Below are 26,234 nucleotides of genomic sequence, written 5' to 3'. Positions count from 1 at the left end.
AAAGAGTATCTTATTCACCATGTGATTGGCAGCAGTTAACGGGTTATGTTTAAAAGCTCATACCAGCATTCTTTACACATACAAACTGTAGCACACAAAAGAGCACATTTAATAAAAAAAAAACATTATTATGGTCTTACCTTTCTTGCTGGACATCCACACAGCCAGCCTTTGCGTGTGTACCACGCCGTTTGAAAAGAACGTATCTTCTGTCCCGAAGTCAAAAGCAAACCTTTTAGCTCCGGCGTTGGTCTACCTTTAATTATTACCTCCTGCTTCGATTGAAAGTCCAGTTTAGAACAACTGTTTTATTTTACATATGTAATCCTCCATGTTTTTAATAAAAGTTCAGGCGAGAGGAAATAAACAATCGCCGCACTTATTGCTAACTTTTTTTTTCTTTCTGCGGCCGAGGAATGATCTCTGGGATCACTACCGCCCTCTACCACCAGGAGGCCGGATTACTGCGAGCCTCAGCCAGGACGTCTTTTGCAGCAGTTTTATGAATGCTCAGCACAAAAAATACGTTACACACATACAGTTGTTGACAAAATACACTGTACATTATATACCTCAGCTAACTAAACTATGGAAATGTATAATATAATTCATATAGCAATACGGTCTCACTGCACAGCAGGCCAGCAGTTAGCTGAGTCATTGGCACAATCCATGTGGAGGCACAACTGAGTGACGTGCCACAACTGGCTGCTGATCACAGCACCGTCTCTTCTCAGTATTTGAACGGCAAATGTGAAAATAAAAATAAAAATAATCTAAAACTGGTGAAGTTAAATGGAAAATAACTATATGTATGTATGTATGTTATGTAGTTATATGTATCACTAGATACATATAACTATTTTTTTTTTTTTTTTTTTCTTTTTACATTTTTTTTCTTTCCATGATGGCAGGTGAGGCCCCGCCTCCCCTGCCTCTACTGACTGCACGCCACTGATATATATATATTGGGGTACCCTGCGTTAACTGCTTTTCCTTCTTTAATTTAGGTAGTGAGTCGTGAGTCCGATTCAGTAATCCGAACGACTCCTTCATGAAGGTCTCGTCTCTTTTGAGGAGTGTGCGAGCAGAAAGTGTCCATCGTGTGTTGTCGTCCATGTAGATAACATCGGACAAGTCAGTTATGAGTCATGTCCAAAAACTTGTTCCCTCCCTTCCCTCTCTCTCTCTCTCGCCTCGTCTCGCCACGGCAGGACTCAAGAAGCGTCAATAAAACGGTCAGTCCGGTGCCGTTCCTGCTCAGAAGAGAGGAGACACCGCAGCGTTTGTTGAAACTTTTTTCCCACACAAGCAGGCTCGCGAGTGCTTAATCCACTCAGTAATCCTTCGAGGTCGGCTTGTTGCTCCGACTGGTTACCGCTGACTGACTCCAAGCCTTCAGGGCAAACATTTTGTTCTGGCAATAATGGGCTCCTCTTGGCTTCTGGCCCCCGTTGTTGTGTCTCTCATGATTCTGCTCGTTTCGGCGGCCAAGGGTAAGTTTGTGTTTGTTTGTTTGGCTAGCAAGTTGTGTGTTTGCTTTCTGGCTCATGACCAGCCTCCATTTTGGTTAGCCAATGGACACTTTCACTTCAACGTCTTCTTGAAATAAATATTCAACTTTTGTTAAATGACAACTCCGCTCTTCTTTTTTTTAAATCATTAATTAACTAGGCTGACCATATTCTGAAATCCCAAAAAGAGGACACATATATGCGTGCCAAGGCCGGGACTAGGTGAACATTTGCCAATGATACTCGAACTTGCTTCATAAATAATATATTTATTTAAATAAAGCATTTTTTCTCCTCTGTTGACAGCAGTGTTGGCGCTAGGAATTTTCAAAATGGGGTCCCAGGGACCCCATCAAGTCATAAAAATGGGGTGCCACAGAAAATTTTTGGGGTACCACTTTTTTGTAAGTGTTTTGAAAATAAATGACAAATGTATGCATTATCCGGTTATATCTCACATTCTGTATTGTGTTTTGGAAAAAGGTTTTCATAAACGTTACTTAATTCATTTTAAAAAATAATACAAAAGAAAACAAATGTGTATACATATGTAAATGTATTCAGTTATAAACATTCATTCACTTTCTTATTTCATTCATGGATCTAAACTTTACCACTGCTGCTGGTTTTTTCTATGTTTTTATTGAATAAGTTGTAGGTGTATTTATTTCAGTATAAAAGTGTAAAAAGTGTTTTGCTTCGGTCATGAAATGATGATAATGGTGTGCCAGGGCATACATACATTTTATATTTAACGCTTAAATCTCTGGAGTCTACATCAACTTCACATCTATTCCTCATTTCAAAATGTTTTAGTTGTTTTATGTTGTGTTTTTTGTTTGCTTGTTTTCTGCCCTTTTTTGTCAAACAAAACTATGTGTTTTATGGCAAACACACAAAATATGCAAAAATATTTTTCTTAGTGGAATATTTGATGTGAAGTAATCGGAACCTTTGATAGGTCAATAATTCATAATAACATTGATTTTGATTATTATTATTATGTTTTGAGCAATGACAGTTTGAAAGAAAAAAAACATTTTTGTTTTATTAGTCAACATTGCAACTGTTTCTAAATTACATTTCACCTGTAAGCTTTTGTATTTCACTTTTGTTATGTTTTTGTTTATTTTAATAGTATTTTTAGAATGTGCCGTGGGCCTTTAAAACATTAGCTGTGGGCTGCAAATGGTAAAATAAAAAAAATCTGCGTCCTTTCTGATTTCAATGCGTTAAAAAGACACAAAGTGTGTTAACGCCAACACTGCTTGACAGTATAACAAAATAAGTCACACTTATATTCTGTAACATTCACAGTTTTGGAAAAAAAGTGCAGAGGTAGAAATATTCAAAATAACCTCTTGTATTTAATCTAAACATAAATAATGCCTCAAAAGAAGTTAATTACATTTAAACAAAAAACAGCAGACGAGCTCTCGCCCTGCACATCTGTTCTGTGCTTTGTAGTGTCGATATGGGCTTGTAGATCTTTGGCCCCTTTATTTGCCACAGATACATACGTTCCTGCTTTGCACACAGTGCATTCTGCTTCCCATGTGTCACGGCCTGGACGAAAACACAAATACTTTTTCCGCAAATCATCCGTGAAGTTGCATTTACTTTTCGGCATTTCTTGTTTTCATGTCTGTCTTTCCACTCACTAGCTCTCTCGCTCTGTGTCTCTGCCCCTCCCTCACGAATGTTTCTGCATGCGCACAACTTCACAGCTTGTTTTGTTTAACCCCTTCTTAACTTAACCCTGGACGTACATTGAAAATACACGCAACCCTAACTAAAAATGCCGGACATTTGAGGCATTTAAGAAACCCTGCCCGGACACCCCCGCAAAAGAGGACGTATGGTCAGCCTAAATTAACTAAAACACAAACGTGTGGGTTATTTTAAGCTAAATATGGCCGACATAAATTTAAAATTAACCAGCTTGAATATAAGTAAGACAGCTGTATCTAAAGTGCGGCACGGGGGCTATTTCTAGCCAGCGGTTCGTTTTTATTGGCACACAACACAATGTAGAAATAGAAGAAATAAATAGAACACATAAAGCTTGATCTTGATAAATATACATTGGGGCTGTAAAATTAACTCAAAAATCTTGCATTAATCTTCTATCAACGCAGATTTTTCACCCAGTTTATTTTGACTGGATATGCTCCTTTAAAAGAAGACTATGTTTACACTGCGGGGTCCGTTGTACAATTCTGTAGTTGCTCACATTACACAAAAAAAGTGATGTCTAATCTCACCCGCATGTAGGCATGACGTCATTGGCGCCGATCTACATTTCTGCCATTGGGTGCTAGATGTGTGTATTAAAAAGAAAAAATAGACGTTCAGCGAAGTTAATATCCCATATGATTTGTGGCTTTATTATTTTGTAAAACGGACCAAACTCGCCACAAAACTAACTACAACAAGATTGATTTTTCAAAAATTAAAGATTGAAAGTTGCCATCAATCCCATGTGGGTGCTCGGCATTGTCCGTGGGTGCTCGGGCCCCAAAGCACCCACAGGATCGGCGCCTATGCATGGCGTCATGACGTCACACGTTCTGCAGTGTTTACGGAAGTAAACATGGCTCCAATTCTAGTAGGTGTCAGTCCTGGCATATTTGTGGCAATTTTAAGGACTTTGTGCAATCAAAGTCAACATTTTCTGAACGGAATGATTGCACGTAGAAGATTAAAAAGGAAGAGGGCAAGCATTATGGCTCTCACAGTTTATGGGGCATTTCAACATCTGCTCCGAAGAGAATGTGGGCAAGCAGTCGAAGACTGGGGTGTGGGACATTGAAGTGAGTCCCTAAAAGATTAGTTTCGCTTGATTTCTGCTCAATTGTAGACTATTTATTTTGCAACTGTCTATTTCGGTGAAAAATTATGACACTTGCCACTTTTTGATGATGTGTTTGTCGGATGAACGCGACTCGATTGTTCACACATCGCAGACATATCCGATTTATATCCACATACAAAAGAGGCTTGGGTCAGATTTGAAAAATTCAGAATTGCACTGTTCACGTTGACATGAAAAATTCCGATACATGTCACATGTGGCCGAAAAAATCAGAATTGACCTGCAGTCTGAACAAAGCCTCTGACTAGTGTGCTCGGTGAAAAATTGCACTTCAAAATGCACCCCGATGGGACTTTAGATAATAATGTTACCAAGTGTTAAGCGAATAAATGTCGTACATTTAATGAAAACATTTTTTTTTTATATTCATGTATGACATTGGCCAGTTTAATCGCATTTGTGTCAAAATATGGAAGTAAATAATTGTGATTAATCATGAATTGTGTGTAATCACATAATTTGTTTTAAAAAAATTCTACAGCACCAACATAAATATAACAATATCAACAATGTAACAATATGAAAAACACAACAAAAAACATGGATATTTGCGAAGATAAACATAGAAGAGAACTGAAAGTTATTTTCATCATGCTACTATCGAACGGACACTGATACTACCGCTGGTATCTGTGATGTTGATATCTTAATTGATCCACCCAATGAACTATTATTAAAGAGTGTCAAGATTATTGTTTACAGTGTAGCTCAGGGGTGTCAAACTCATTTTAGCTCAGGGGCCCCATGGAGGAAAATCTATTCCCACGCGGGCCGGACTGATAAAATCATGGCATAATAATTTAAAAATAAAGACATCTTCAAAAAATGTTTTTGTTTTACTTCAGCCAAAAATAAAACAAGCACAGTCTGAAAATGTACATATTACAAATAATCCTCTTGGCAAAACACTTCAAGTTACGTTTGTAGTTGAAAATTCTGAAGGAAAAATTTGGTACAGTTTCAAAACACCTTGAAGAACACAAAGAACTTAGACTTTGTCTTGGTATATTTACAAAGCCATTAAACCTCAAGCACTTCCTCTTCAGCATTCTCATGTTTACGGTTCACCACTAAAAACATGTTTGGAAAAGCAACCAAGTGTTTCCTCAAACCGCCACATTGGTGACATCCCCAACTGCAACAACACATTCATTCATCTTCATTCAAATATTACAATTATAATATAATCAAAACAATGGTTAAAATTACACCATAATAGCCAAATTAAAGGTAACATAACTACAAACTTAACAAATATGTGAGATAAAATAAAATTGAACAAACAAACAAATGTAGAAACACACATTTTTACAATTTTGCTTTGGCTGGTCTGAAAATAAACTACAACTCCCAGCATATGGACTACATTGTGGAGGCTTGGAGCGACGTGAAGGGGAGAGAGAGGAAGCAGGAAGTGAAGTGTGTTCTACTTCGTAGTCGATAAGAGGAATTACTTTTTTTCAAAATAACGTTTTGAGTTAAGTTGCTAACAATCAGACAAACCAACCCTGGCGAAAACATACAGTAACAGTTATGGCGGAGGTAAAAAATCGCGCCACGTTCGCCTTGACTGATCCAAGCCAAAACTGACTCGGTGAAGGCGCACCGTGCCAAGGGAAAGCGCCTGCTGCTCACCAAAACTACCTGATACTGTAAGTTACCATCACCCGGAAAAGATGACGGCAGCAAAACTAAACGTTAATTTGTGAGGCATTTGCATTACTAAAAGTTCAAATGTGAGTTGACTTTTCTGAGAAACTGCATTTTCCAAACTGATCGAAAAAATATCCACTGTAGAGAAGACTGCTTCTCAGAAAGTAAAAGTTGAGAGAGACAGTGGATGTTCCCGGACAATTCTTTGCACTTAAAAATACTTGTTTGTAGTAATAAATATGATTACAACATTTTATCATTATGTTTGTGGTAAATTACAGTAAGTGTGCTTATCCCAAATATTCCTGTTTCTCTTAAATATTGGGGGGGGGGGTATATCATAATAATATCGTACCATGACCTTATTAGCATGATAACATCGTACCGTGAGATTTTTGTCAGCCAGTACAGGTATATGTAACTTTATTTTATGGTGTTTATTGTTTGAGTTTATTTCGAACATGCATACATTTACAGTACAACTTGATGCATCACAATTTCCAGTTTCTCTTTTCAATATGTTCGAAAAAGAGTAGGAAGAGGCAGAGTTTATTTAATCTGAACCCTTTTCCATTACACAGCAATTGCTAACACTTTTGTTTACTTCCTGTTATCAATGTATTCACAATATACTCCATAATAATGAAATATTACCACCACCACAATAAAATTGTTATAAGTACACCTCTGCATAACATTGTATCCTATTATTAACATTAAAGAAAACAACACACCATTCTTTATTTTTCACCCAACATAGTCACAGTGAAGCCAAGCGCTATATGATTTGTCATATTCTACAAGTTTGTAGTACGGCAAAAAAAAGCATGTTCCCCAAGGTCACAAGCCCGAGCATCGCACCGTGCCACTATTTGAGAAGGACTGTCCTAATGTAACAAGAATGCAGCATATTTTCTGATTGTTTAACATTGTGAACCACAACTTCTAATCTCCATGACACTTGTTATGTCCAAAACAAGTACTTCCTTCCTGTCTGGCTGTCTTATTTTGACTACAAAACAAAACATTGCTGTTGCATAACTGTCTGACTTTCTGCTCTCTCTCTCTGTGTCTCCAACCTTCCAGATGAGCACGACATGGAGCAACGTGAGGTCACCTTTGACCTTGACGCCATCATGCAAGGTAAGTCCCTGTAAGTGTTTTCACATCCAAGCGCTGAATCTTTGCCAGTAACAATTAGGGAACGCATGGTTTTTTTGGCAAGCTGAAATGAAAAAGACAAGCCCAAAAAGGAGATAAGTACTTAAACCCTTAAATGTTAACAGTAATTTAACATAAACAAGCCCAGATCATCAGCGGAGATAACTTAATTTGTTGTTTACTGGACCATACCATTTTTTATTTTAAAATAGAAGCAACATTTTCATCATGATTCAAACTGCAATAGTTTCTCTGAAATAGTGTGGGTGTTTGACTGGCAAATTTTGTTTGTATTTCTATGTGTATGATAGCAAGCTAATTCCTGGTTTATGGATGATAGCATAAAGATGCACTCTTCCCCTTTTTGGACCATTCAAACTGGTGAAGGGTCAAAACACCACCTTCCAAAGGGTTCAATAGTTGGCCTTTTTGTGCCATTTCTGTTCTTAAATTGCATTTTTTGTTTTATTAGGGATGTATACCGAGTACCGGTATTTTCTGGTTCCACTGGTTCTTTTAATTTATATAGTACACACTACACGAACACATACAGTACATCAGTCGCTGTTAATACTCAATATGGCCTCCGGTCCGTCATTTAAATACGTCCGTGTGCAACATGAATACAAATTACAATTTCTATTATAATAAAATGCACACCCACCCAACATGCTCATTAATTGTATTGATTTATATGATATATTTAAAATATCTTATGAAAGGTATGTGCTCTGCACATGAATACCACACACAATTATTAGTTCCAGCTGAGTGTAATTGTAATAAATAGAAACACAGTGATGGATCTGAGTCTTATTTATAAGATGATGACATAACAACCACATTGCTCCTTGCACTGCAGACATAGTTGACTTGTGTTAAGACTTAAAAAGCAGGTGTTGATGAAAGACTTCCCTGCTGTGTGATGTTACATGATGGTGGTGTACAACCTCTTGTGCTAATAAAAATGGTAATAAAAAATGAATTTTTGTTCACAGCTTTACTAACTCCTAAGTGCCAATAAGAGTACAGATGAATACCTATATTGATATCCATAAAATCTTAATGATTTACATCCTTATGTTTGATGTTCCTTTTTGAGTTCAGATGTTCAAGTAAAACTCATTAGGTTCCCATGTGATGCAAAAATAGACTAAGAGGCTACTTTTTAGAGGGGTTGGTTTGTGACTGTTATGTCAGGACTTGCCCCAAAATATTTTTTTTAGATTGCTTCCATGATCCCTCTTGTGTCAAGTTAAACAACCTTTTTAAGCCCAAGGACAGCTTGCATACCTCTGGCAGCCTTGTGTGTGTGTGTGTGTGTGTGTGTGTGTGTGTGTGTGTGTGTGTGTGTGTGTGTGTGTGTGTGTGTGTGTGTGTGTGTGTGTGTGTGTGTGTGTGTGTGTGTGTGTGTGTGTGTGTGTGTGTGTGTGTGTGTGTGTGTGTGTGTGTGTGTGTGTGTGTGTGTGTGTGTGTGTGTGTGTGTGTGTGTGTGTGTGTGACAGTTTCTGTATCATGCCAATTACTATACTACAGTAAAACTACAGCAAAAATAAACAATCATTCATTTAAAATCAGTTGGATCCCTGTCCTTGTTTCCCTAACAATTGTACTGTACTATCTGTGGGTGATGGTTGACACTTAAAGTGTGTTCCTTATGTCCAGTTTATTCCGGTGTTTTAGTTGTCATAGCAGAAAATCCAGCTTCACAAAGATAAGATGGTGCAAAAGGAGTCAGAGCTTTCAGTGATTTTGCAGCAATGTCAGGATATTCTGTCCTGACTTCAACCAAGAATTCAAGGAGATTAGAAGTTGGCTCAAACATAATTTTGAGGCCAGAATTATTTACCACATTTTCTTCTTGCAGTATCGAAGTTGATTCACCTGCCTTGTTTACAAATGGATATAGGATACAAATCTTATGGGGTTTTTTTGTGAAGTAACGTGCAAACTTTTTTGAAAGCTGAGACAGATGATCACTTACCATCTCCTCCATAATCCCTGCTAATGTATGAAACATGTCAATACATCCTGTATTCACTCGCTTTCTTGCGCATTTTGCTATTATGTAACCATGTGCAATGCTGGAGGATCAGGGATGGAATTTAGAAGTTGTGGGGACTCAACTGGCTTTCATACAAAGGGCATGACTTGAAGGGATTTGTTGTATCTTTCGGAGTAATATGAAACAAATATTTCAATAATACATTTTTTGTACTGAAAACAAAACTAACAGGATAAAAAAATATTTTACTTGAGTTTTTTTGAAGATTCATTATGAATTACTTGGCTTACCCACTCGTTGGTAATTAAACCACTGGAACAAAAGACTGATATTTAAGACATTGCACTAATAGGATTAGGAAACACATCAGCTGCAGTTTGTGTTCTTATAGCACAAATCTTAATCAACAACATAACTACCTTTTTGAGTGGAGCACTAAACTCCTTGTTTAAATTTTTTGTCTTACTTAATCATGATTTATATTGCTGTGCGGAGGCTAAATGGAGAATAATTGGGCAGCTGCTGCATGCTGTCAATTATTGTCCCGTTGGCAAGAAGATTGCCCCATCAAAGCAGCTGTTTTCCGCCTGGTGCTAGTGTTTGACTTGTCTGTATTTAATAGCGCAACTTTAGTTTTGGACGTTAAAAAGTGTGTGCGACAAAAACTGCTCTTTGAAATAGTGCAGGGGACATGTACCGCTGAGGCACTCCCAAATTACGTCCATGTGTGCGTGGCTCCATCAAGTGCGATGGTATGACGCTTGGGCGGAAGTGGGGAATCTTTCAAAATAAGATACCTGCGAGACGAAGAATAAAATAGATGTAATTTATTTGCGGCCCAGTACTACCACGTCCGCGGCTTGGTATTTTATTTGGTAATGGATGTAAAAATATTTAAAACTAAACTAAAAAACTAAAACCCTTATTTTTAAGCCGCTGCTTTTCAGAGGGGTCGATTTCTGACTATTTTATCAGGACTTGTACCAAAATTATTTTGCTTCCATGAAGTGTCAGGTGATCTGCTAAAATTCCCAAACCCAAATAAGTGGTTTAAATTGCCACTTATTTCCACAGGATCGGTAATTTCTCTGAAGAGCAGCGTTTTTTAGGCCGACAGGACTATACCCTAGGCCAGGGGTCTCAAACTCAATTTACCTGGGGGCCACTGGATGCAGAAACTGGGTGAGGCTGGGCCGCAAGAAAAGATTTCTTAAAAAAAATCTAACATGCACTTTTTAATGAATTCACCTTCTTTGAATGGCTTTAGCAACCTAGCAACCATATCACTCACCATGCAGCTAGCTTTGACTGCTGCATCACTCTTTTCGCTTGCTTTCTTGACGAAATCTTGTTGCATCAGTAGACTGGTTTTAAAATTTGCAACCCGGTTCACTCTCTCATCTCCCTGGTATTTTGCATACTCTTCAGCATGTCTAGTTGTATAATGACGTTTCAAATTGTATCTCTGTATCAACTACAGAAAAGAGCTGTAAGGATTATTCATAAAGTAGATTACTTAGAACACACTAACATTATTTATTAATTCAGGTTTATTGAAATTACAGGAGCTAGTAAAGTTACAGACATTATTAACATTAAAACATTAAAAAATGTTTGTCATCACTTCTGAGAATGAAGAGCATAGAAGAAAAGGTCATTTCCAACATCAGTATTCAAGGACAACTTTAAAACAAATGTGCATATCAGTGGTGGGGTTTAAACTATGGAATTATCTTTACAATGAGATAAAAGATTGTAAAAATATATTCCAATTGAAAAAATATATAAAGACAGAACAATAAAATCATATGGACAGCCATAAGTGTTTACATTTTGCTTTATATTTATTATTTTACTTATTTTTTGCCTGGTTTTGTATTTGTTTTGTATCATCCCGTGAGGTGTATATTACTTCTTTTGTTTTTTTTGTTCGGTTTGTACATCATGAAGTTTTGCACTTCTTGTGTTTTTTTGTTTGTTTTCGTTATATTTGGATGTAATTGTTGGTTTATATGATATCATTAAAGGCCTACTGAAACTCACTACTACCGACCACGCAGTCTGATAGTTTATATATCAATGATGAAATCTTAACATTATGCCAATACATGCCAATACGGCCGGGTTAACTTATAAAGTGACATTTAAAACTTCCCGGGAAATATCCGGCTGAAACGTCGCGGTATGATGACGTATGCGCGTGACGAAGTCAGAGTAACGGAAGTTATGGTATCCTATACAAATACCTCTGTTTTAATTTCATAATTTCACAGTATTCTGGACATCTTTTGCAATTTGTTTAATGAACAATGAAGGCTGCAAAGAAGACAGTTGTAGGTGGGATCGGTGTATTAGCAGCGGACTACAGCAACACAACCAGGAGGACTTTGTTGGAGCGCTAGCCGCGCTAGCCGCCGACCTCACCTTGACTTCCTACGTCTCCGGGCCGCCAAACGCATCGGGTGAAGTCCTTCGTCCTTCTGCCGATCGCTGGAACGCAGGTGAGCACGGGTGTTGAGTAGATGAGGGCTGGCTGGCGTAGGTGGAGAGCTAATGTTTTTAGCATAGCTCTGTGAGGTCCCGTTGCTAAGTTAGCTTCAATGGCGTCGTTAGCACAGCATTGTTAACCTTCGCCAGCCTGGAAAGCATTAACCGTGTATTTACATGTCCACGGTTTAATAGTATTGTTGATTTTCTATCTATCCTTCCAGTCAGGGGTTTATTTTTTTGTTTCTATATGCAGTTAAAGGACGATGCTATGACGTTAGCTCGTAGCTAAAGCATTTCGCCGATGTATTGTCGTGGAGATAAAAGGCACTGAATGTCCATTTCGCGTTCTCGACTCTCATTTTCAAGAGGATATAGTATCCGAGGTGGTTTGAAATACAAATCCGTGATCCACAATAAAAAAAGGAGAGTGTGGAATCCAATGAGCCAGCTTGTACCTAAGTTACGGTCAGAGCGAAAAAAGATACGTCCATCACTGCCTCTCAAGTCCTTCACTGTAACGTTCCTCATCTACGAATCTTTCATCCTCGCTCAAATTAATGGGGTAATCATCACTTTCTCGGTCCGAATCTCTTTCGCTCCATTGTAAACAATGGGGAATTGTGAGGAATACTAGCTCCTGTGACGTCACGCTACTTCCGGTACAGGCAAGGCTTTTTTTTTATCAGCGAGCAAAAGTTGCAAACTTTATCGTCGATTTTCTCTACTAAATCCTTTCAGCAAAAATATGGCAATATCGCGAAATGATCAAGTATGACACATAGAATGGATCTGCTATTCCCGTTTAAATTTAAAAAAATAATTTCAGTGGGCCTTTAAGTAATACTACGTATTATGTTGAAGGGGGCAGAAAAATATAAGATTTTTCTGCATCCTGCTCCTTCTCAGGCATTGGTGTGTAAATGTATAATTGAATAATTGAGGTATAATTGTCTATCAATCAAAGATGCACATCAATGAAGGAGATAAATAAAAATGAAATTAAATTAAATAAGACACGTCGGGGTGCGCCTGTGCTCAACAAAGAAATATTGCATCAAAAATCGTCTCTGTCTGGAGCCAACGGGAGGGGGGGGCTCGCCGTGGAGTTTACAGTCATGGTAGCACAATTAGCCCCGAACGGGCTAACATCACCACTAACGTGTTACACGTCTGATTCGCCCAGCGACTCTCTGTCAGAGTATCACTGACGTCCAGTGCACCACACTTTTGTATTGTCGCTCGCTCCTTCTGCGGAGTGCTTTGGAAGTCTTCCCCGCCCGGACTGTTTACAACGGGGGCGGGAGCGAGCAGGCGGGCGAGCGAGGGAGGCAGGGAGGGAAGAAGAGCGTGTGCAGGTGTCGTGGAAAAGCGGCAAAATGTTTCTCTGCTTGCATCACGCAAGTGACATCAATGCATACTTGCCAACCTTGAGACCTCCGAATTCGGGAGATGGGGTTGAGGTGGGCGGGGTTGGGGGTAGCGGAGGTGTTTTTGTAGCCCGGAAGAGTTAGGGCTGCAAAGGATTCTGGGTATATGTTCTGTTGTGTTTATGTTGTGTTTAGGTGTGGATGTTCTCCCGAAATGTGTTTGTCATTCTTGTTTGGTGTGGGTTCACAGTGTGGCGCATATTTGTAACAGTGTTAAAAAATATATAAAATAAAATATGACCACCCTCAGTGTGACATGTATGGCTGTTCCTCAAGTATGTCTTGCAATAACTACTGCGTGTCTGCAGAAGCTTCATGCAACATGTGTATGGGACGGCACGCTGTTAGTATGGAGAAAAAGAAGATGCGGTGATAGTATCTAGAGGAAACTAAAGGCAGTGCCATCACGGCATGCCTTCGATATTGTTGAGAGCCTTAAACCACACCATGATTGGTAGATTCCTTCAGCTCCGCACTCAACGCTGTCAAGCACCATTCATTTAAAACTCGCGGCTTAAACCACACCATGATTGGTAGATTCCTTCAGCTCCGCACTCAATGCTGTCAAGCGCCATTCATTTAAAACTCGTGGGCCGCACTAACATTAAACTGTCATATTAAGGTGGGGGCCCCACAATAACGTCTCGCGGGCCGCAATTGGCCCGCGGGCCTCATGTTTGAGACCCCTGCCCTAGGCCTTGCGGAGCTCTATTGTAATGCGTAACTCTGTGGTTATATCCAGATACAGCGTCAAATTGAATATGTTTTTGCACTAAGTGTGATAAGAAGAGGACCCCTCTCTGTGATTATACCAACACTATATGTCTTCTAGAGATGCAGGTACCTGATTCATTTGTGATGCAGCAAGAGGCAGACCTGTCTGATCTCATCAAGGGTACAGTTTTTACCTTCATTCTCGCTTATTAGGGCCCGCACGGCCAATGTAAAAGGAATCCCAACAGGAGTCCTTTTGCATTGGGACGAAAGGAGCTATTGTTATTGTAAGTTTTATTATTATTATTAGGGCCCGCACGGCCCATGTAAAAGGAATCCCAACGGGAGTCCTTTTGCATTGGGACGAAAGGACCTATTGTTATTGTAAGGTTTATTATTATTATTATTATTATTATTTTTCCGCAGCTTTGCGCACTACTTTGCCCCCCTTAACATGCTTCAAAACTCACCAAATTTGACACAGACATAAAAAAAGCGAACAAAACTCTTTAGTCAAAAAACCTAACCCCAAAAATCAAAACTGCGCTCTAGCGCCCCCTAGGAAGACAACTGCCTCTAACTCCCAGTACCAATGTCGTACAGACATGAAACAAAAACCTCTATGTAGGTCTCACTTAGACCTACTTTTCATTAATTAATTTATTCGGGCAAAAATCAACAGGAAGTTGGCAATTTCCCCTTCAAGACAAAAAATGACTAAAAACACTCATTTTTGCCTCTTTGAGCTGTAATTTGACCCCCTTAAAATACTTCAAAACTCACCAAACTTTTTACACACATCAGGACTGGCGGAAATTGCGATCTAATAAAAAAAACGAACCCCAAAACTCAAAATTGCGCTCTAGCGCCCCCTAGGAATAAAACACAGACAAAACTGCTCCTCGGAGGAAAACACAGGCAAAACTTATTGTAACTTCCGGTAGGAACGTCTTAGAGACATGAAACAAAAACCTCTATGTAGGTCTCACTTAGACCTACATTTCATAGATTGACATCCTTCAGCAACTAGCACCTGCCAAATATGCGGGCCCGACCAACGCTGCTTGCAGCTTTAATATTTTAGTTGTCTTTTTATATCAGATGTGGTATGTCTAAAACTTTTTTTTTTTCCTGCTGTAGAGTTTGCCATAGAGCTGGAACCAGACAAGTTGGACACACCAAGAGGTAGAGGTGGACTGTCTATCTATGCTATATGTCAGGGGTGTCCAAAGTGAGGCCTGAGGATCATTTTCAGACTTTTTTATTGGCCGTAGGCATATTGTAAAAATGAATTGAATTTAATATTAAGATGTATTACACTAATTTGCTTGGTCACCTATAACACAAAGCTAAGATTTTTTGGAAAGCTTGGCATGGATTGACCTACACTGGAATGGTTTTAGCATCTTTAACGTAGAAAATATATTAAAGTGAGCCCCCAGTCCCATTATTTAATTTTTCTGTAAGATGCCCTTGCCAGAAAAATTTTGGACACCACTAATGGATATCACACCAAATATTTTTTTTTTTTTAAAGTTTCACTATTAATACCTTTTCTTTTTCCAGCTTCCAGACCGGGATCCATGTCGCCGAGAGGACGTCAGTGTCTTTTTCTTTTACCTTTTGAACTTTATTTGCTGTGGAACATCTAAGTTGGAACACAGTCTGTTCCTATCATCTTCTAATTTGTACAGCTTTTAAGTTTTTTGTTTTGTTTTGGGTTTTTTTTAGTTTTTCCCATAAGAAATATAAATAATCTCTTGCAGAGTCACACGGATGTCATCACCTTTATTGAGTGTAAAGCAGTTTTTCAAATAGGACTTAAACATTCCTAACTGTTATTCAATTTAAAAAAATAAGTTAAGTGTAAAGAACACATTAATCATTATATTTTAACTACCGGTAGTATAATAATGACACGGTCAGCCTAGACAAAATGTATTGCTTTGGTTGTTTGTTTTTTTTTAATCTGTTGTTAAAAAGCCACACATATACCAAAATTATACTTCTGGGCATTCAACTAAGAGTTTCCACTTTACACCACTATACGTTTCAGTAATAAGTAGGAAGTATAGTAGTAGTAGTAGTAATAAGTATCAGTAAACTTCTGTATTTATTTTCTATTGTTTTTTTCCCCTGTCATTCACTTTATTACTTAGTTTGTTTATATTTTTAAACTGCTACCAAATCCAAGGTACAATTTTATTTGTATTTTATATACTTAGGTTCACATTTTAACTGGCTACCAAATTAAACTATCATTTATATTTAGTTTATTTAAATTTTCAGATTGCTATCTAATCAAAAATAATATTATTCTATTAAATATATTGATTTACTTAAATACTTACTTTTTTAGTTTATTCATTATATATATATATATATATATATATATATATATATATATATATATATATATATATATATATATATATATATATATATATATATATATATATATATATATATATATATATATATCTTTTTAAATTGTATTTTATTTCAGTTACTGACCAATTCCAAATAATTTTATTTTACATATTTATTGATTTTTATTTCAGTACATTTTGTGTGCTAAATGTTTGTAATGCACATACTTTAAATGTGTTTTTTTTAGTTTACAATAGAAAACTAAATTACTAGGAAATTTGATGGCTTCTTTCCTTTCCTCCAATCCTAGGTCGCCCAGATTTTGGTCCCCGTTCTCAACCCCCTGTGCTAGACTATCACGTTCAGTTCCCACTTGGCCGACCCACCGCCAACAATCTGGAAGCCCTGTGTCTCAATGGAGATCTCCGTCCTCGCTACCCCAACTCATACTTTCCCAGATCGGGATTGGGCCAGCAGCGTCGGAGGGCAAATGCTGTCAACAACGCAGAATCGTGGTTTAGCACATGCTGCAAAGGCAACCAGACGTGGGGAAGTGATGTGACATTGTGCTGCGTCACGCAGGCGGTGAGTTCTCCCAGCTGTCGACTTGGGTAAAAGACCACCCTGAGTATAAGATGGCCCCCCACTTATCAAGACATGATTCTTAACACAAAGTCAAGATGTTTCTAATTATTATCTTAAAATTTGCATCATGGCTTTTTAAATTACCACACTTTGACACACTTATCATGAGGTCACTGGTGCGGGTGACAGGAGAAAAGCTCTGTCTCACATGGGAAGTCGTTTGGCACCACCTGTTAGTTTGCATGTATAAATTGGTAGAGCCAGACTTTTTTTTTAGGGAGAATGATCGTCTCATATTTGGATATTTACCTTATATTTTTATTATTCATATACAGCGGTACCTTGATTTACGAACTTAATTGGTTCTAAACAGTGTTTGTAAATTGAAAAGTTTGTATAGTGGGGCGGATTTCTCAATAAGAAACAATGTAAATAAGAATAATGGGTTCAAGCCTTGATAAACGTCCATATTTTAGTGAAGGTTTGTACACTTTGAACACAATATTAAGTGCTGTACAGACAAACTTAACAAGGGGGTAATAGATTAACTTTCTCCTTTTTAACAAGCTGAACCGTGCTCTATGCACTGCTCCGCACACACACAGAAGTCATATTGGTGCCCTCACAAACATTTTTAACTTTAACAACCATATTGCTACAATAATAATAATTTAAAAAAGTAAAATCCAGCCACATTAACATCGGCAAGGAGTTAAAGAGACAGGGAGAGAGAAGAAGTAGGCAGGGGGTTTGTGTTTGTGCTCTTGTGCTGCTGAGGGAGAGGTAGTCTTTTCCTCCGCTGTGAAATACATGTAAGTCTGCTCTGGCATTTTTTCCAGAAAAGTCCGGTCTCTTCACAATTAAAACTTACTGTAGTACGAAGCCTGCTTCGTCAATTCTTCCATACTTGTTAGCGCCATTAATGTACCACTCACAAATAGTATTTTAATTTGTTTTTAAGTATACAGCTAATCCCTCCTTTCCATGCTAGGCGAGTTTTTGGGACTCATATTGAGTTGGCAAAATGGACAAAACTTGTCAGAAAGCAAAAAAACACAGAAAAAGGCACACAGTCTAAAGCACTGAGTAGTGAGTGACTAGTAGTGTATTCTGCAATGTGCAACAAGTGTCATGGAGGGCTCTGCCTCCTTACTAAAATGCCACGCCCTGCTTTTTATTTGCAGGCAGCACACAAAATGAATGAATGATGCGCTTGTACACAGAGACATGGTTTGCACACAGAGGCACATTTTGCTCAATCTAAAAGTTCATAAATCAAAAAGTTTGCAAATAGGGAATGGCATAGTCTGAATGTTCTGAACACCTGTTTCCATGCCATTGTTATAAATTGACGTCATGTTCCTTCTTTAACAGCAAGCTAGTTGAGACTAAACAACAACTTTACGGGCTGCCGATTTTTTTCACTGTTCTATGTCGCTGTGGCCTCAATGAAAGAGTTCACCTCAAAGAACCACAATGGTACTTGGTTAACGGCCATTAACCATTAACAGATAGACAAAGACATGTATGGTGCAAACAGAGATGACATTTTGCATTGACCTGCTCAGTGGCCTTGTGGTTAGAGTGTCCACCTGGAGATTTGTAGGTTGTGAGTTCAAACCCTGGCTGAGTCATACCAAAGACTATAAAAAATGGGACCCATTACCTCCCTGCTTGGCAGTCTGCTTCAAGAGTTGGAATTGGGGGTTAAATCACCAAAAAATTATTCTCGAGCGCGGCCACCGCTGCTGCTCACTGCTCCCCTCACCTCCCAGGGGGTGAAAAAGGGGATGGGTGAAATGCAGAGGACACATTTCACCACACCTAGTGTGTGTGTGACAATCATTGGTACTTTAACTTTAACATTTCAGAAGTGTGTGAGGGGGGACAAATGGATTTATTACAGGAAGGATTTGGTGTATGTTTTTTTCCTTTTTTGTGAAATAATTGTAATATTTGTCTCAAACCTAAACAAAAAACATCTTTAAAAGTATACTATGCTATCAGTTCATGCTCATGGATTGGTCAGATCTAGTCTAGCGACTGGCTCAGTAGGCTTCATCAGTTCATGCTCATAGACTTAGATTGGTCCGATCTAGTCCTAGACTTAGATTGGTCAGGTGTAATCTTACGTCTATGAGCATGAACTGATGAAGCCTATTCGGAGGAGTGGCAAAATGTTTTCTAAAACAAACCAACCTGTCCAGTTGCGATCGATTGAATGCCCTGAGATTACAATGACCTAGATGACTGAAAACATTCATAGATATATTATGCTGAGGTGTTAATTATGATAAACTAGAATGACACAATTTCTATAATTATTACTTGTTTTCTGCAAAGCATTTAATTAAACAAAATTAACAATTAAGGAAATGACTGAGTAATCTGTAATATTAATTTATTTCTGATGTCAACGGGACTCAAACTCACATAATTGAACTCTTGACTTTATGATTTGCGCATGCTAACCGTTGGATATCAGTTGCCAGTATAAACCTATCCGTAATCTGTGCGTCTGACAGGGCGATAAGGTTTGTTATTAAATTTCATACAAAGCACCCTGTCGTTCATTGACATTTTGCAAGCTATTTTTGCTTCTCAACGGTGTTGAGGTGGCGCATAGATTTAAAAAAAAAAACTCCTGAAGACTCATCCACTCTTGTAACTTGCTCTCTTCCAGGTCTGATATCATAACTACACCTGTAATATTACAAAAGCAGTGTTTGAAAAAGTTTATGATTTCCCTCACCAGTTAAACAACACAGGAACCATTTTAAAATATTTTTTAGCACAAATATACATATTTTGTGAATAATCACGACTCCCTCTTATGTTGCTGATCAGCTGCTGCTTGCTTTAAATCAATAACACCAATGGAGGTTTAGCAGAGAGACTTAAAAAAAAAAAATATTGCCTTCCTTGAATTTGTCCAATTTGTGACGTGTGACCTCAGCAGATACATCCATGTATGGTAGAGATTTACCCAGAGAGCTTTGTGCGAGTCCGCCTTTGTAGTTCCATGCTGTAGTCATTAGGCTCCTTCTTTTTCTCTATCATCTTGTTGTGGGACAGACTCGCTCGTCCTCTGCTGTTTCCATTTCTAATACAAAGTAGCGTATGGTTCGAACACATAAATGTCAGTAGACTCTATATAGAAGTGCTAAAAACTACGACATGGCTGACGGGGAGAAGACGCAGTCGAAGTGGAGGAACGTAAAAAAGAGGGCCCACAAAACAGAAAATCCTGACGAGACGGTCAGAAAGCGTCTTGAAGACTGTCTGTAAAACATGCGGCCCAGACGGACCACAGCTGAGAAACAGATATTTTTTGGCGGGCCAACAATGTGCTTAACAATGGTAAGGTCCTATGGTTAAGAAACACTGGTCTGAAGGGACAAGCTTTAGCCTGAGCGGCGGTTTTCCACTTGGCACAAGTGTTTGACTTGTCTCCATTCAATACGTTACCTTATTTTTGGACATTAAAAGGTGCACTGGACAAAAACTGCCTTTTGAAAAAGTGCAGGGGACATTGCCCCCCCAAATTACGTCCATGGGTGCAAATATGTTCACAGGTCTGGATTAGTGAAAGTCCTGTGCTCTACTAAAAATTGGTGCATGGTCATACAGTACTAAATATATTAGATCTCTCGTACCTTAATTCCTGTTGTTAAAGCTACTTTTGTCATGTTTTTAGACCCAAAACAGATCCTTCTCAACTTGATGGTACTTGCATGTTATGAATGGAGCTGTCATGCAGCATCCAGGCAGACATAGCATAGCATACAGGCCTGGGCATGTCCAGCACAGTGAAACAACAATCTGCCTTTCACAAGAAGTTGTTTTTAATTGGATGTGTTTTTTTTCTTCCAAAATGTTTGCACATCTATCCACCCAGCATGTGACCTCCTCCTACTCTGCACACATCCTGACATTAAATTCTGTTAATATATGACCTCTGTTCCCCAGTGGGAGCTCTCCTTGGAACAATTTTGCACGGAGGACTCATCCGTGAAGGATCGACATTATCACTGCTGCAGACAAACGGGCAGCAAGAGGCTCAATTGCTTCCAAAGCGACGTTATGGATCCGAGCTACGAGCAAACAGAGGCGTTGCCTGTGGACCCGCTTCCCTTTACGGTCGACTTCAGCTTTGACAGAAACACTTGTCACAGGTAAGAAAGGAAAAGTCAGCGCGGTTAACTTGCTTCAGTCGGTTACATGTATGTGGACTCAAGTCCTATCGCCCTCGCTCAGGACCGCCCTGCATTGAGACGGCTGGCCGCCACGATTAATTAGTGGCCAAGCAAGGCTTCAGTCAAGTCCTGGTCGACCGCTTTTGTTGACATAAAAATTCAGACACCAAGCGGTAATCCTCATGAAAAATCGGTCGGTTTATGTCAACATGTGTTGCATCGTTAACTTCATCATTACCGCTTATGTGTTTTTGCAAAAGCCAATTTATGGTTATGTCAAAAGCAATGAAAAAGGAAGCAAAGTAGGAGGGGCAGCAGGAAAGAAAGTGCCACTTATCTTTAAAACCTTGGCATAGGACCGAAGGTTATTTTGTCTTTCTTGTTTTTGGACAACAATGGCTAATTTTGCTTATGCCGTCAACCGCTTATATTGACAACTACTTATGTTGATGTGAGTCAGCCAATTAGAGGGTTTTTAATTTAAACAGGTTTTAATGTAGTATTACAAAAAAACATATTTCAAACTATTCAAAGTATCTCAATGTTTTTGGTGCATTTGTTGTTTTGGCAGTATAGAGAGGGTATCAGAAGTCAAACAGCTAAATTTGCTATTATTATTTCTTTAAAAAGGCTCAAAAAAGGTATACATACATTTAAAAACATATGTTATTATTAATTAGTGTTTACATATGTTTTTATCCTTTTGCCATATCTTCAATTGTTGCCGCTTATTGTACAAGGTACTTTGTTAAGATTTGTTTCAAGTAGCTAGAGTTTTTTTATTAAAAACAACTAGCAACAAATCTAGCATTTTTTTCTGGCATTATTTTAAAATGTACTCGTGTTTATAGACTCTACTTCTGTCCCACAAAGTCCCTGACGAAAGGCGAGCTGAAGCGAGCGTGACATCACACTTGCTTCACGCTGTTGCTCCAGTTGGACTTTCTCTCTTTAAAAGCCGCCACTGTCCTCTTAATATTTGCACATTTTGTAGATTGCTGTCTACGGGTATATTAGGATGTATTGAAATTCCGTCCACATTGCAGACATGCTGACAACGCTCCAGACAATGGCGTACGTTCTGTTTACTCCGGCTTCGGTGGCGCAGTTTTTGGTAATAAGTCTTTTTTCGGTGGTCGAGTTTTCTGTACATTACTTGTCAATAGTGCGCAAATAATAGGCTATATTTATCAATTCATACTGTTTTGACCAGTGGGTGTTAATGTTTTATGTTCGTGGGGCTTGGATTCGATGTCAGTTTTTCCCATGTTTGCAAACACACTGTCCGTGCCTGAAAGGTGATTGGCGGAGAATGAGGAAGGAAGTGCAAGGACGAAAGTGTTTGCATTTGAGGTAAAACCTGTTGAAAATGTGCCGTTTATCATTCGATTGCTAATAAAAGTTAAAAATAGCGTCGGACTTTGTGTGATTTCTTTTGGGGGCTACATTATCTAGTATTACTTTGCTTTGTTTTCAAGTTTTTAAAAAAATCCTTATTTTCAAGGTGTGGTCGGTAATAAAAATGTGGTAGCGACGCGCCACATTCATTTACATTAAGGGGAAACCCATTTAATGTGTTTTACTATGTAAAGCGCTTTGAGTCTCTAGAGAAAAGCGCTATATAAATATAACTCACTTTGCTTCACTTAGGGGTGTAACGGTGCACAAAAATTTCGGTTAGGTACGTACCTCTGTTTAGAGGTCACGGTTCGGTTAATTTTCGGTACAGTAAGAAAACAACAAAATATAAATTTTTTGGTTATTTATTTACCAAATTTGTAAACAATGGCTTTATCCTTTTAACATGGGGAACACTATAATAATTCTGCCCACGTTAATCAACATTAAACTGCCTCAAGTTGTTGCTCAGATTAAATAAAATGACAAAACTTTTCTTCTACATATAAAAAGTGCAACATTAAACAGTTTCAAGTCAACTCATCATGCTTAATTTATTACAGCATTTTGGAAGCTTGTAATTTATTTTTATTATGTAAATGTTATATTTTTATCAACATGTGATAGCAGGGACTCTGCCATTCAAAACTAGGCTGCTCCATTACTAATGATTAATGTAACTATAGCAATAGGAGAGACTATTCATCCCTGAACACTATGGAGTTCATGTAGGCTTAATGATGCAGTTACATTATTATATCAACTATCAGAGACAGAAACTCTTCATTTAACATAATTTCCTTTTTTGCTACTTCAACACAGCTCAGTCAACACAGAAAAATGTAAAGTGAAATAACAGACAAACAGGGCTTTGCTGTCCGTAGCACACACGCACACACACACACCGCAAAATGAGCTAACGTTACGCTAAAAGCTAATTAGCCGTCACCTCAAGCCAGGACTGCGAGCGAGCTGAGCTGTCGTTTGTTTCTAGAACGTCAACGGGCTCAAAGTGATGTTACTAGTAGTTGACTGGGAGGTGTTTATTATAATTTGGGGAGAGTCCGCTGCCTGATGCTTACCTTCTAAACACCTATCTGCTAACCCCACCGCAGAAGCACTGACTACGTGCGCTTTAAATATGCACTGCTGATTGGCTGTTACCGCTCTGAATACGCACTGCTGATTGGCTGTTACCGCTCAAGTGTAACCAAGCAGATGGTTGTGTGGGTGGGACAATGCTGGGTGCTGTGTAGAGTACTGACAGAGGCAGAAGAAGCGGAGCAGCTTGTTAAGACTTTAGCTTAGGCAGCTACTTAATATGTTCGTGTGGAAACTCGTTCGGTACACCTCCGAACCGAACCGAAACCCCCGTACCGAAACGGTTCAATACAAATACACGTACCGTTGTGGAGTTGAACTGAAGTTTACAAAATCTTTGCCTCAAAAGTCAACAAAAATGTTCAAACCATCATCGCGTGTAATGTCACTCGGGGTGTTAGAAAATTCATTGAGTCTGTGAACAAACCAGTTTTGCTTTTCCTGTGACTTTTTTGTGATACCACCATAGATGTGTGATAACCTCAGATCCAGAAATGGAATTTACTGCAACAGTAAAGCTCAACTTCCCCTAAAATGTAAAAAAACAATATGTACTGTAGTGTTTACTGTTGTTTCATTGACTAAATATATGCTACAGCGCGTTCAACTTTTGTTTTCATTCATTGTCATAGCGTCACAGTGCATTAAACAGGGCTAAAGCTCAGCGCCCAAAGACTTCAGTGGGGAATAATAGAGTGGGTCGTTTGACTGAGGTGAAACTCGACAGTCATTTGATAAATGCTGGGTATTTTCCCGTCAACTGGATGCTTTATTTAAAATATAACCTTCCTCTGATTATAATCCCCTCAGCTATCAAGGCAGAAATTCTAAAATCACATTCAACACTTAACAATAACCTCTTATAATTAAGGTGAAAAAAAGGAATACATGCACAATAGTGCAAAGGGTGAAACTATAAACCTAGAGAGATCTGAGAATAATTATTTTCTGCGGGTTTAGTGCCACGAAGTCAACGGTGATCGTGGCGACTAAGGTGGGGTGTTATTGCCGGTCTTGGTGGGGATGAGCGCCTTGCATGATTTACAGACCACATTTGTCTGTCTACAGTCCGTTTTTAAAAGTAAAAGAAACCTGCCATACAGTAAGGGGACTTTTCGTGTTTTTATCTCTCTGCAGCACTAATTTTTACTTTCTCTTCTCACTCCATGCAAAGAATCAACCGGGAGACAACAAGATGGCGCAACCAAACGTGATAGTTGATGCTGTTGCCTGATTGGCTGTTAGCGTGTCACTCCCAATGATCATACTTGCCAACCTTGAGACCTCCTAATTCGGGAGATGGGGGGGGAGGGGAGGAGGGTGGGCTGGTTCGGGCGGGGGCGGGGTTAAGGGGGGAGGACTATATTTATAGCTAGAATTCACTGAAATTCAAGTATTTCTTATATTTATATACGTGTGTGTGTGTGTATATGTATATATATGCTTACTTCAAAAAAAAAAAAACACTTACGTTTCCCTATTTGAGTAGCCTTTGTTCTGCCATTTGAGTACTGGCGAGCGATCTCTGAGTCCGGGAACATATCCTTCACGGATTTGTTGAAAACATCCGCAAATGAGAACGGGATGTTGCTTGCAGCTATCAGCATAGCCATCTTTGTCTCGGCATATGTTACACCCTTGGGTATCCATTTAGCAAGGTGGCCCATAACACTGGGCTGTGACCGGTGCTGCGTTGCCGCCGCCTTGTGCTTCTCTGACCGTTCATGAGTGACTATATCCATTCGGCCACCGTGTTCAATGGAGAAGTCTGATCTACAAAATTTGCAGGCAGCATACCCCTTCCCCGTCCAGCTGTCCTGGATGAACTGAAATTCTTGTTTCCAATCATTTTGGAACTTGCAAGCGTACTTCTTCTTCTTACTCGTCGTCGCCATGACTGTCTCTTCTTCGTTCTTCTGCTTCGTCTCCTTCTTGTTGTGTGTGCAGTTGTGCACTCTCCAAAAGCCGTAGATGTTATAACGTGACTGGGCCTGCACGCTGTTTATATGGAGGAAAAGCAGACGTGACGACAGACTGTCCTCACTCAGGTCCGCCTTTAAGGCACGCCCCCAATATTGTTGTCCGGCTGGAAATCGGGAGAAATTCGGGAGAATGGTTGTCCCGGGAGATTTTCGGGAGAGGCACTGAAATTCGGGAGTCTCCCGGAAAATTCGGGAGGGTTGGCAAGTATGCCAATGATCAGTGATCACTTCCTGCATTGCTCGGTTACCGGAGAGCGAGTGCCTTTTGTTCATGAAACCAACCTTGCTTTGCAACTTCCTGTTTCTTCTGACTAAGAAAAAAAAAAGTATCAAACTTTTTATCGAACATATTTTAATTGATATTGATTTGGCGTCTATCGCGATATACAGTATATTGATATAATTTTATTGCCTAGCCCAGACCTGAGCAAATTAAGGCCCGTTGAGCTTTTCAATCTGGCCCGCTAGACATTCCCAAATAATAATTTAAATCTTTAAGATCGAAACTGTAGCTGCCATTATGATGTGCGGTGATGTTTTCAAATTACTGTAAGTCTTGAACTATACAAAGTATTTCTATGGTTGGAATCTGCGCTTTTGCATGATATACTAGTTACTCTGGTCATCTACGTCACAACAGCTCAGATGAGGCACCAAGCAGTGTGGGTGGGGTTTGTTTCCACAGAGTGTTTCCAGAGCAGCCAGCCTGAAATGCGGGTGTCAGGGACAGTTGCGGAAGGACATTTTTATAGCAAAGTTCTAA

The 26,234-nt window shown here is 39.0% G+C and overlaps 1 protein-coding gene across 2 annotated transcripts in view; it reads left to right on the top strand.

Annotated features, from left to right (window-relative positions):
* The first annotated feature begins 1,032 nt into the window (after window positions 1-1,032).
* Window positions 1,033-26,234, top strand: part of LOC133636269 (extracellular matrix protein 1-like) — a 28,533-nt gene continuing 3,331 nt past the window's right edge. Inside the window, exons 1-7 of one of the 2 annotated variants that reach the window (XM_062030110.1) lie at window positions 1,034-1,496; window positions 7,129-7,185; window positions 13,958-14,020; window positions 14,980-15,024; window positions 15,406-15,438; window positions 16,520-16,794; window positions 20,764-20,969. In XM_062030110.1, coding sequence (XP_061886094.1) covers window positions 1,427-1,496; window positions 7,129-7,185; window positions 13,958-14,020; window positions 14,980-15,024; window positions 15,406-15,438; window positions 16,520-16,794; window positions 20,764-20,969 — 749 coding nt within the window. In that variant the 5' untranslated portion in view covers window positions 1,034-1,426. Of the gene's footprint in view, window positions 1,497-7,128; window positions 7,186-13,957; window positions 14,021-14,979; window positions 15,025-15,405; window positions 15,439-16,519; window positions 16,795-20,763; window positions 20,970-26,234 lie in introns of both variants that reach the window. The other variant, XM_062030111.1, reaches the window with a different exon arrangement.

This window comes from Entelurus aequoreus, linkage group LG20 (genome assembly GCF_033978785.1).
Source record: "Entelurus aequoreus isolate RoL-2023_Sb linkage group LG20, RoL_Eaeq_v1.1, whole genome shotgun sequence".
NCBI classification, from domain to species: domain Eukaryota; kingdom Metazoa; phylum Chordata; class Actinopteri; order Syngnathiformes; family Syngnathidae; genus Entelurus; species Entelurus aequoreus.
Note: the sequence above shows the minus strand (reverse complement) of the source record. Positions and strands in the feature narration are given on the sequence as shown.